The sequence below is a fragment of the Camarhynchus parvulus genome, chromosome 20 (genome assembly GCF_901933205.1).
Source record: "Camarhynchus parvulus chromosome 20, STF_HiC, whole genome shotgun sequence".
Classification (NCBI taxonomy): domain Eukaryota; kingdom Metazoa; phylum Chordata; class Aves; order Passeriformes; family Thraupidae; genus Camarhynchus; species Camarhynchus parvulus.
In genome coordinates, this window is record NC_044590.1 from 4,659,197 (window position 1) to 4,671,335 (window position 12,139).

Genomic DNA, 12,139 nt, shown 5'->3' on the forward strand with positions numbered 1-12,139 from the left:
GTTGGTTTGGGGGGTTTGTATGAAAAGAGCTGCATCTCACAATAACTGTTCTGTGTGGTGAGGGAACAGGAGAAACTTGTCAGGATTGCCACTTCCAGAGAAGGATCAGCTTCCTGCTAAAATCAAGAATGCCTCTCCAGCCTGCTGCCAGGCTTGTCTCTCAGGAATTACGTGATGTCCCACGAGTTGTTTTGTGTCCTGGTGGCACAAAGACTCTGGAGCTTTCCCAAATGGGACATGAGGATGCACTAGAACAGTTGCAAATAAAGTATTCTGCATTTGGTGCTTTTAGAAAAGCCTTTCTGAGGCCTAACTCTGAGGTGGTTTTGAAATGTTGACTTAAGAAAGTTCGAGACATTTGGTTTCAATAAAAAACCAACTTGCCTTGTATAGCAGGCACTGACTTTTCCTGTACTTTCTTTTGGAAGTAGTTTAATTTTTCAGCTGTTGGCATCTAATATTCCAAAGTTCATAAAAGTATGAACTGGTCTTGGAGAAAAATTATGATGGAAGTAAAGGACCTTTCTTCTGAATGTAGAAGGAACTGTGAATATTAGTGCAGAATGCAGATGTTTCCAAAATGATGTTTGTTCCTCAAGAGCCTTTCTTTAGAGGACTATTAAAATTCTTGTTGACCCTAATCAAGGCTGAGATTTAAACTGGAATATAAACAGTTAAAGCATTTGTTTGAAATAATTGCTTCAAGTTAGCAGCAGGAGTTGAAATAAAATTTTGAGCCTCTCAGTGTTGTGATTCAGACCATTCTGTTGCTTTGAGGAGTCTGAGAACTACTCAAAGCCTAAGTGAACAAGGAGCTGTTTGGGAAGCAAAGCTGTGAGTCAGTATTAAATTGTGCCTTTATATTAACCATGACTATTTTTCAGAGCACTAGAAGACACTTTTCTCTCACTTCTCCAGCACAAAAAGTGCTTCAATTCATCAGCCCTGACCATAAGTGCTTTGTGTTGTGTTTTGGTTTATGCTGTAAAGCTTGTGTTGTCAGAATAGTTCAGGAATAAAACTATGTTTAAAGGCTGGGGGATTAATTGGAGGGTTTCTGGTATTCTTTCCCCCAGCTGAAGAGTAGTCATTGTTCTAAAGACTCCTTGAAGAAAAGGAGCTGTGGGAAATAGTGAGACTTCAATGATCTGTTATTTCTCTGTGCTGGAAACGTGACATTGGAGTGTTCTCTCCATACTCACTGGAAATAGAAGTACAGGGCACTTTTTACAGAGGACACTGCTTTTTCTCTATTTTCTGTTAAAACAGAGTTTACAAACTTTTCTAAGATAGATTGATTGCCTACCAGGTAACTTCACTATTTCCCTTACCAGCATGGAAAGATGAGTGTAAATAGATGGCTTTGACTCTGCTAGTGATAATAGAAATCCTATTGTTTAACTTTTTGATCAATTGTAGAATAATGTCTTTTAAGGATTTAGAATCTGTAAACTCACCTTTAAAGCTTTTCACAGAACAACAAACCAAAAGTAAAGCCAAGTGGAAAATCAATTCTAGAATTTTTCCTTCTCAGTAAATCTTTGGGGAAAGGATGGAATTGAGTTGTGAACTGAATTTTAAAATGTCACGTTTGTGGAGCTTGCAGTAGTTCTGTTGTGTCCCAGTGGTGTTAAACAACCAAATAAAAAGAAGCCAAAACCACTCACACCTCCAAAATTACCTTCAGTGGCACTGGAACAGACCTCAAGTACAGATGAGAAACCTTGTGGCATGTTTGTGTAAACCACTTTGCAATTTACTGCTGCTGCAGCAATTGAATAGAAGACACTGTTAGGCATTAGTTTGTTAGTCTGGTTCTCCTGCAAATACTGTGTTTTATCACTTAAAACTTCAAACATGCAAATGAAAAAGATGAATTCCTGCACTGCTTTTTATGTTGGGCTGAAATTTGTAATCCAAAGCACAGCAACTGTAAAACTCATGTGAGAAGGGAGAAGAATAAGGACAATATCACTTCATTAACTTGCACTAATGCTTGGATACAACACATGGGTGGCTTGTAAAGAAAAGTCTGTTTCTCTTCTGTTTTGAAGCTGAGTGCTGGCTGTTCAGAGGAGTGCTAAATATTTTGCCTTGCCATGAACAGAATTGAAAGCAGGCTTCCATCTCAAGCTCAAGAAAATGATTTCTTTCTCTTATTTCCTTGACAGGCACAATGAAGCTTACACATGGACAAATCCAACCTGTTGTGTACATAATGTAATTATTGGTAAACTCTGGTTAGAACAGTATGGAGTGGTAGAAATTATAAATCACAGGTAATGCTGATCATGAATCCAAGGGCTGTAGGGATTGTTGTGGTCATTTGTGTTACAGAGCAGATTTTGATTTTTGTCAAGACACACAGGAAACTTTGTTTTGTAGCTCCAAAGTCTTGTGGGGGTTTTTTGTCTTTTTGTGGGGTTGTTTTTTGGTTTTTTTTTTCCTCTCCTGACACATGCAAGCTCTTCCTAGACCTGGGATTACTGTGATAATATTATTAATGAAAATGCACAAAGCCAGATGGCCTATGGAGAGCAAAGGTTTTACATTTGTGTGTTACCCATCCAAATTCAGCACCATTGCCAGAGAACAGAAATTCAATTTAACTCTAGAACCATTCAACAGAATAATTGTCAGAAGCAGGTTGGACCTCCATTGTGTTGATTGTGATTTGTCACTTTTTTTAGTTTAGATAATGGACAATGTCTTAAACTAAGGGCACAGCACAGAAAAATGACTGCAGAGTTGGGAAATGTGAACTTGGAGAGTATCAACTGCTCTGCCAGCTGCCTGTATCAAAGCTTTTTACTTACATAAAAGAAATTACCTTCTAAATGATGAGGGAAAGAATTTTGTGAGCAGCATTAATCCTGCACACATTGCTCTGTCAGTAAATGAGATCTTCAATCCAACAAGCAGCTGTTTGATACTTCTCATAGTATCAAATCTGTAATCCTGTCTCCTGTACTTGCACAAAATTTGTTAGTTCTATGGAATTTTAGAATTTGTGTGCCATTTTTCATGTTCTGGTCAGATAATAAACCATAGTTAAATCAAAATATTTATATATATATAACCACCAGCTAACTTGTAACTATATTAAAAAAGCTAAACAAGGTAAAATAAATTTTCTGATGTATTTAGGTGCTTGCTTCTCTAAGCATGTACTTATTTCCTCCACAGTACTGGAGATAAATGTGTTCTTAATTTTAAACCATGTGGACTGTTTGGGAAAGAGCTTCACAGAGTAGAGGGATACATCCAGGACAAGCAGTAAGTGAGAAAAGCCTCTTGGTCTCTCTGTTTTAACACTGGGGCAATGTAGTTTGTAACCCATTTTTGTTCTCTGTGTCAGTATTAAACCCCTTGATTCCAGGATGATAATTTTTAAGCATTATTAGAAAAGCTCTCCAGTCCAGGTTTTGGAAATGAAGGGAAAATGCAGAGTAGCTGCAACTGATTTACTACTGTACAGTCATAATTCCAGTCTTCAGTTTAAAATAATGAGAATGTGGTTGCTAAAAGTTTTTAATTAACCCAGACCTGTTTTGTGACTCTGAGTCTCTGTATTATAATTGGCTTTGATGTACCCACATTCATTTAACAGTGGCAAAAGCATGTGACTGTCATGAGGATCTGTCCTGGAAGGCTGCAAGGAGCTGAAACCTTTTCTTTGCCTATCAGACATCTGTGTTTTCTAAGAATCACCCATTCTGTGATTCTGTGAAATCTGCAAATAGAAACATAAGATGCAGCGAAGTAGGAAGCCGAGTATTTAATGTAGATCAGAATCTGCAAGGCTTGGCTTAGCAGGCTCACTCAGAAGGAAGAGCTCAGTGTCCTTTGCTTTGCTTTGTCTGTGCAGCAGGAAGAAGCTGTGTGTGATCTATGGCAAGTGGACAGAATGTTTGTGGTGCACTGACCCCACCACGTATGAGACCTACAAAAAGAATGAGAAGAGAGGCAGTGAGCCGAAGAAGAAGTCGGTAAGGTGAAAGATTCTTTAGGGAGAAAAGATTCTGAAATGTCCCAAATTAAATCAAAACATCTTATTTAGGTGAATGAAGGATAAAAGCTGTCATTTGGTAGGGGTTGGACAGGGCAGTGAGAAGGCACTTTGAGCTTTGCAGGCTGTGGTGTGAGCTGCTGGCATGGAAAGGAGCTTGTAGGAATGGTGTCTGCTGGAGATTGGTCAGAGAAATCATCAAATATCAACCCCCAAATTGATGTTGTCCAGTCCTTGAATGAGGAAAGTGGCTCTACTGCCAAGTCCAGCAGTAAAAATTGTAGGATTTGGGCAGTAAAAAACAATAACAATTTTGTTTAAGTCGGATATGCTTTTTGGTGATGCAGATTTTCAGAACTTAGGATGTAGAAAGTCTTTACAAAAAAGAGGTCTGGAAACATACAGGGTTTTTTTTACTTCATATGTAAGCAGTGTCAGGGAAGTTGCTGCCAAGACCTCAGTGTCACATGGAAAATGGGAAATGTTGTATGGTGCAGCAGAGGACTTTGGGTTTCCTTATATCAACAGTTACTCACTGAAAATGAAAAGTTAAACAGAAGCTAATCACTCTTGATGTCAAGAGTCTCAAACTTTAAAAGTATTCACATCAGAAGAATCTAGAGCAACAACAGGCCTTGCTTTTGGCTCTGGATTCCATCATGGTACAGGCTTATATTTGGACTCTTTTTAGAAAAATAATAAGGTTCTGTTCATCTTAAGAAAATCAACTCTTTCTTTCCTTCCTTCCTTCCTGTTGAGATTATTTTTAGATGGGGAACTGTCTAACAGTAAACCAGATGTTGACATGGAAAGTAGCCTAGAACTGTCTTTTTAAATAATGAATACTCAAACCAAATGATTGAAATTAGACTCTTAACCATATGGAGCTGTTTTCTAGTGTATAAAACAGGCTCTGTTTAACCTAGTAGGGTATTTTTGATTGAAACAAATGAGCCATGTCAAAGAGGGCAAAAAAAAAATAGAAAGGGGGTGGGAGTGAGGAAAACTCTTACTGTCACTCCAGGATGTTGTTGCCTCAAACTTCCCTTCTGGTTGTTGTGGTTTTAAATGGGTTCTCATGGTGAAATCCTCTGAAATTCCACAGTGCTGCTGTCTGTATCCTGCAGCAGTCAGATTGTCCCAGATTCTGAGAGCAGCCCCCTGAACCATTGGAGTTTTACGTGTGCAGCACAGCAGTGCCACTGGTAACAAAGGAACTTTGAAGGAAAGTCACTGTATTCATAAACTTAAGGACACAGTCTTCACAGTGAGAAAACTGGCAGTGATAATTGTGATTGGATCAGACTGAAATGAGCGCCTGTCTTTTTTTAACCACACATCTGAATGTTTTGCAAATGGTGAAGCAATGTCCAAAACCAGGTGTGCCCTATTTGTGACTTAAGAACTAACTCGGGAACTGGTTTAAATTTCAGTCTTGACTCTTTTGCACCTGTAGAAATAATGGTCATGTGAGGTGAAATTAAGCTATGGCGTAGGATAGAAAGGAAGCTGGAGAAAACACTTCTGAAAGACATTAATTTACTATTATTACTATTACTGATTTTTTAAACAGATATTCAAGTTTTATTTAAGTGAGACTATTCAGGGATATCAGGAGCAAGACATGATAAAAATGAGAGGGGCTGTATACAGAGTGAGGAGAAGCAAGCAGGAGGGGGTGAGGCAGAAGTAAAGGAGTGTTCAGTATCAGAAATGTGAACAGATCCTTCAACAGTCACTGCAGAACCTGAGATGAAACCATCCAATGTTCCTTTGTTCCTCTGCCAAATGCTATCTCCGTTTCAGAGTGAAGAAGATATTAAATCTGAAAATGATGAGGCTGATGATATGCCAGAGGTTCAAGACACAGTGCAGTTCATACCAGGCAGTAAATTGCTTTGGAGAATAAACTGTAGGCCACCAAACTCATCACAGGTAACTTTCAATCTGCCCCTGCTTTGCTCTTGCTGGTGACTTATCCAGGAGAACATGAGGAATGGTCCAGGGGACCTTGTTGAGTGCCACTCCTTGGCATAGGAGCAGGCTCTGGCAGTTCTTGCTGCACTGAAATTATACTCCAGCTAGCTGTGCTTTGGTCCTGTGCTGAAAGCAGCCCTGCTGTGCCTGAGCTGGCACAGGGAATGTGTGCTCAGAGTGCAGCTGGGAATCTGGGGACTCAGCTTAACCAGTCTGGGAGATCTTTGCACTGAGAGTGGCTGAAATACAGATACACATTCCCTTCTGCTGGCCCTGCTGTTCCAAGACAAACTGCCACAGGGTGCAGTAGCTGGGCAGCAGGATATTAATTTCAATAGTTTCAGCAAGACTTTTTGGTCTTTCAGGTGTGGGTGGTTTTGTTTTTTCTAAAAATGATGATGTTAAATATCAATATCATAGGAAATCTGTCTTAATCTTCACAAGCAAAGACTGCTTGAAAAATGAAAGCTGTGATTTCTGTCCCCATCTGCCCTTTCTTGTTCTTCCCCTCCAACAAAAAATCCAGCTGGTGTTGAATGAACCTAACTTTGCCTTCGGGGCAGCCAGCAGGGGTTTGACTCAGCAATTTCTCTTGGAAGTTTTGTTGTATCCATTCATTGCAAGGTACCCAGCACTGCTTTGCTGGCATAACTTGTGTGTTCTCTTCAATTTGCTTTTCAGATGTACAATTTCACCAGTTTTGCTGTGAGCCTCAATGAGCTGGAGAAGGGCATGGAGGCAATCCTGGCTCCCACGGACTGCCGGCTACGTCCGGACATCAGGAACATGGAGAACGGGAACATGGGTATGTGTTTGCTGCAGGAAATACTGGCACTGCAGTGAGTTTTGGGAGGGCTGGATGAAGGGAGGTCAATGCAGGAAACAGTATTCAGTTTCTCATTCTCAGAGCGGCCTTAACTCTTTTTCATCCTGTGCACTGAACGTGTTTTTGAACAGTATGTGATGTCTGTTTTCTCCCAGAAGAGCCTGGGAGAGCAGATGCATCCCAGGGCTGCTATCCTGTGTTGTGATGTGTTTGCATGTTTGTTAACTTGGGAGGAGCTGCAGATGTGCTCCACTTGCTCTGGAGTTTGTCTGGAGAGACGTGGTGAGCAGACATGCTCTGCTGCTCTGGTGTTTGTCAGAGGAAACACAGGGCCAAATAGTGAAAAAAATCACTCTGTCATTTCCTAATCTGAGTTCTTCCCTGCTGTCTCAGTGTTTCTGAGAGATAGAACACCAACATTTCAGTTTCAGCTCTGTGTTTGTAGCAGCAACTTCTCTGAAATGAGTTTTAGGTTTTTGTTGCTAAAGACTGTGTACAGCAAATGCTTTCTTTTGGTTAAATGAATTCTATTTCATTTCTCTGGTCTTTCCTGTGTTTTCTGCATTTTTGTTTCTTTTTTGCTAAATTACCAATTTCTCTTGAAACATTGGCTAGATGTGGCAAGCAGAGAGAAGGAGAGACTGGAAGAGAAACAAAGAGCTGCTCGCAAGGAGCGTGCGAAGGACGAAGTGGAGTGGCACACACGGTAAGGGGCAAGGAAGGAGCAATTTGTTTAAGCCTGGAATGGTTGGCTACACTGCTTGAATTGTTTGTATTCAGGACAGCATGTGTCTGATTACTTCCATGACAGCACAATTTGTAGTGTCACTTAAAGCATTGCTGGGTCAACAATTAAATATGTAGCTGGAAGCCAAAATTGCTGATAAGCCTGTCCTGGAAAAAATACCTAACAAGAAATGCTGAAACCTGTCATAATTAACTACTGTGGTAATGATGAATTTTTTTAAAACCTACAGAAGTCATGTTTTTATTAGAATGAATGTTAAAATGTTGACTGTCATCCTCCTTTAACCAATTCCTGTCCAGCTTTTGGTAGTTGAGCAAGACAATGTGGCCCTCTAGGACCTTTTATTTTCACACTCTTTGGATTTCTTGGCTTGGATACTTCAGAAATTGCTTTTTTGATTGCATATTCAAGTGATTTCCGAGTCACAGAGTGCATCAGGGAGTGATGTGTGATTTGGCTGCTGCTCCCACAGGGTGCTTTTCACAGCTGCCAGTGCTGTGCAGTCAAGTGTGTGCTCATGGCCAGTTGCTTACTTCAAAGGCAAGAACTTTGGGATGCTCCATGATTTTATGAAATTCAGAAGAGGAAGCATTCTTTTCCCAAAGCCTGGAGGAGTAGCTACAGATTAATTCCAGTTCATGCCTTGAAAAATCTCTTCCAGAGAATATAAAAATTGGTTTTGGTTAATGTGGTTAAAAAGTAAGCAGCTGTTGATGTTCTGTGCAGGGCACAGCTCCATAGAACAGAAACTGTTTCCCCTTGGGAGAAATTGCTAAAAATAATTGTGTAACTGATTTGGCATTCTTTTAAAGCAAAAATTAATATATATAATCTAGAGTGTCAGTGTTACTTTTACTTGGAATAGGACAGGAATTTTAAAATCCATTTAATACTCTTTGACTTTATGCTAAAATAAAAGGTGCTCTACAAGGTGATGATAATTGCGTAGGAAGTTCAATTATATTCATGTTCAGAATATTTCCTAAGAATTTTTTATAAGAAATACCAGTGTATTTTTAGAATGTTTTGTGAAAGAAGCAACACTGGGTTTTTTTCCCTGTTAACAACTATTCATTCTCTTTGCTTTTTTTCTTTTATTGTTTCTCTCCTTTTTTTTGTTTTACAGATGGTTTCATCAAGGCACTAACCCATACACTGGGACTCCAGATTGGCTGTACTCAGGTGGCTATTTTGATAGAAACTTCTCAGACTGTCCAGACATATACTGAAATTCCAGAAGCAATTGCTCATCTCATCCGGACATCTAGTTACTAGATTTCATTCCAAGCCAGTTACTCTGGTTTTGTGGATAGCAAAAACCAGCTTTTCAAAGTAAATTTTAACAGAAATTCTATCAGTCAACAATCAATGATTTAATTCTCACTAACGTTGGATTGCCAAATATTTAAATACTGTTGCGCTCATTCCGTAAAGCTGCGCCTGAAATCATCAAGTTTTCACTAATTTTCAGAGGGACCTTTGGTTCTCCATTTCCTCCCCTAGTTTCTCTGCCAGGAGGATATGCTGTATCCGTAGAGCACATAACATCCTTGAAAACTACATAACTTAAATAAACTAGAGATAATATCCTCAATACTTAGTACAATAGAGAAGAAGCTGAAGTTTTTGGCACTCGGAGCAGGGATGAAAAGCCAGCATGGTACCAACAGGATCAATCCCAGTCCTGTCACACTCCCATACTGTATGTAGCACTCCCTGGGGACAGGAGCTCCTGGCCCCACTCTCAACAATTCCATAACTGAGAGCCTTGGGAACACAAAAGCCAGCCCAAGCCTCTCACACGGTAGTTGTCTGTTACAGAGTCTTCACAACTTTGGGACACTGTGAGCATTAAACTGTCTACCTGTGATAAATCCCATAGAGCATACCTTAGGAGAAGGGAAGGGCACACCCAAAATGTGCTTTTCCTCAGGTCAAATGCTGTTAAATGCTGTTCTTACCATAGGAGAAGCTTTGGAAGCAATAGCAGGAATGTCGAGGTGGTTCCAATGTACAATATATTGCTTGCTACCACTTGGAGGCTTAACTCTTGTGCACTACCTTTGGCAGCTTTGGCACTGTGTATGCTTCTAGACTAAACTTTCCTTTGGAAGCACTTCTGTGTGTGTGTCCACGCAGGTTCATGTTTTGGGGAAGTTTTGGTTTGCATGTTTCTCATTATTAGGTCATGTCTGTTTCGTATGTTGTGAAAAAGCAGAATCAATTTAAAGCTTTGGCAGAGTTATACCCATTACAAGTTTCCTGTGAGCACGTGATGTCAAAAAGTGGGATTTTTTAATGAATTTTTTTTTGTTGTTCCATATCAAACCATTGAAGCCATATAATACTGGAAATAATCAATTACTGAACTGATGCATTCATTTTATTTCAAGTGGTATACTTCAGGGGCCAGGGTGTGGAGAGAGGCTTGAAAAATTTGGTCCAGTAATTAAAATTTATCCTTATATTGCTGCTTCTTTTATGAAAGTTTTTAATTGGGTAACCAGGCAAAAATGGAGAGTGGCTGTGCTGTGTGAAGTTTGCAGTAATTTCGAAATTGTTGGTGTTAAGTGCCAGCAACATGAAGAGTTCAAGAAAGAATTGGTCTGATTTGTGTCCAAAACATCTGTGATTTCATCCAGAAAGTAGATTTTTGAAGTGTTTCTCTCAGAGGATTAAAAAGCAAAAGAAAATTAACATATTCATAGAGGAATTCTTCCAGCAAATCATGTGTGCAACAATTGGATTACATTTGGGGGAAATTTAGTTGTCTTCATTGGAAAAATAAGAGAAGCTGTAAAACTTCAAGGCAGTAAGGAAGGGCACAATCTGACTCTTGTTCATGGCAACTTGATTCCGTTGCCAAAAATTGTAATTTGTGTTGATGGAAGTCGTCAGAACTTGAGATGCACTTAGTGGCCCAGTGGGGTTGTGTTTGTTCCTAGTATGGGCACAGACACTTCTGAAAAGACACTGCTGATCCACATGGAACAGCATAAAAATATTTTTTATAAAAACCTGAGCTTTAATGACAATGTCAGGCACTGTTAACCCCTTTCCAAACTTGCTGCACGTGCCATAGGGAATTTTTTTTGTTAGGTGAGGATTGAAATGAATCACATATTAGACCAGTGGGAGTTTAAAACTTACTTTAATTACATAGTGTGTTTGATGCTGGAGTGATGTTTTTAAAACAATGCATATAAATAGAAATTGCCTGAATGGAAAAAACTGTACAGATGTTCTAAGAGGAGGTGTACAGGTTAGCATCCCTTTTGTCTAAGCCAGGATTTAAATTCAAAGACCTAAAGCCTTGTCATTATGTGAAAGCATGAAAGAATTGTACCAATGTGTTTAATCCAAACTTCAGTATAGAATCTTCATGGGATATAAAAAGAAACTGGGAACATTTCCAGTGTAAGAACACTTCATTAGTTATATCTTCACCCCCGTCTTCCTTTCCTTTAGTCTGAAGTTTTCAGTAAAATTTCAGAATAGTTCCAAACCCATTCTTTTAATTTATTGTTCTTCACTGGCAACACTTTGAGAACCCTTTCCCTGCGCTGCCGACACAGCTCTGCTTGGCCAGCCCTGGCATTCCTAATGCTCTCAAAGTCCAAAAGTTTTTATTTTCGACGCAGATCTCGCCTCAGTAGTTTACGTGTCAAAACATTAATAACTTTGCACCTTTTGAAGAATGTCACTTTTATAACTTGATTAAACACTGTATATAAGATAACTGTGTTAGTATATGTTAATACAGCTACATAGAGAAACCAGCTAGAAAGAAATTATAATAAATACTTAATAAATAAATACCCTTTGGGCCTCTGGATGGTGACAGAGATTTTTGTGAGACCTGTACAGAGCAGCTGGTGTGGGGCAAGGAGGACTTTGGCTTTGCTCAGCCAGCTGTGGGGCTGTACCTTGATTTCATTGTGATGGTCACTGGACAAAGATGATTTAAATTGGAGCTTTGGACACCTCCAGCCCTGGGTGGAGGTGCTGGGTGGGAATTGTCAGTGGGAAGAGCCTCGGGAGCGGTCCCAGCTCTGACCTCATGTTGTGTGATGATGGATGATGATGATGGAGAGACCAGGTGTGAGCTGGAGCTGGGGAGAGTGGGCTTCTGGTAAAAAATGTTGTCAATGTGCAAGTTCACTTGGTAGTTGCTGATAGCATTTGTATCTTGGAGCTGATGTCCTGCTGTAAATGGGGAGCAGCTTTTCACACATCCAGCATTTATAGAACTCTTGGTGCCTGGCTTAACATGGACAAGGAACCATCTATCCAAGAAGACCTAATGAGAACTATTTATTCTCGTTTAATAATTTAAAATAATTTGCCAGTAAATTTTTCGCCCAAAACCCATTTTAAAAAGCCAACCCAATACTCTTCACCCAGCACTGCTGTTGGGGGCACACCTGCGTTGGCTCTTTGCAAACACCTGAGATTTGGGTCAGGGAAACAATACTGAAATACTGCGAAGCAACCCAGGCTTTGGCCATGAGCCCTGCGTGCCGTTCGTGGAAGGATTTCTCTTTTGTCACCATTTCCTGCCTACGCCGGGAATAAAGGT

The 12,139-nt window shown here is 39.9% G+C and overlaps 1 protein-coding gene across 1 annotated transcript in view; it reads left to right on the plus strand.

Moving 5' to 3' along the window:
• Positions 1 to 11,395, plus strand: part of OSBPL2 (oxysterol binding protein like 2) — a 32,490-nt gene extending 21,095 nt beyond the window's left edge. Inside the window, exons 9-15 of the mRNA XM_030963344.1 lie at positions 2,172 to 2,279; positions 3,187 to 3,276; positions 3,869 to 3,989; positions 5,816 to 5,944; positions 6,668 to 6,791; positions 7,428 to 7,518; positions 8,687 to 11,395. Coding sequence (XP_030819204.1) covers positions 2,172 to 2,279; positions 3,187 to 3,276; positions 3,869 to 3,989; positions 5,816 to 5,944; positions 6,668 to 6,791; positions 7,428 to 7,518; positions 8,687 to 8,789 — 766 coding nt within the window. The 3' untranslated portion in view covers positions 8,790 to 11,395. The remainder of the gene's footprint in view (positions 1 to 2,171; positions 2,280 to 3,186; positions 3,277 to 3,868; positions 3,990 to 5,815; positions 5,945 to 6,667; positions 6,792 to 7,427; positions 7,519 to 8,686) is intronic.
• The last annotated feature ends 744 nt before the right edge of the window (positions 11,396 to 12,139 follow it).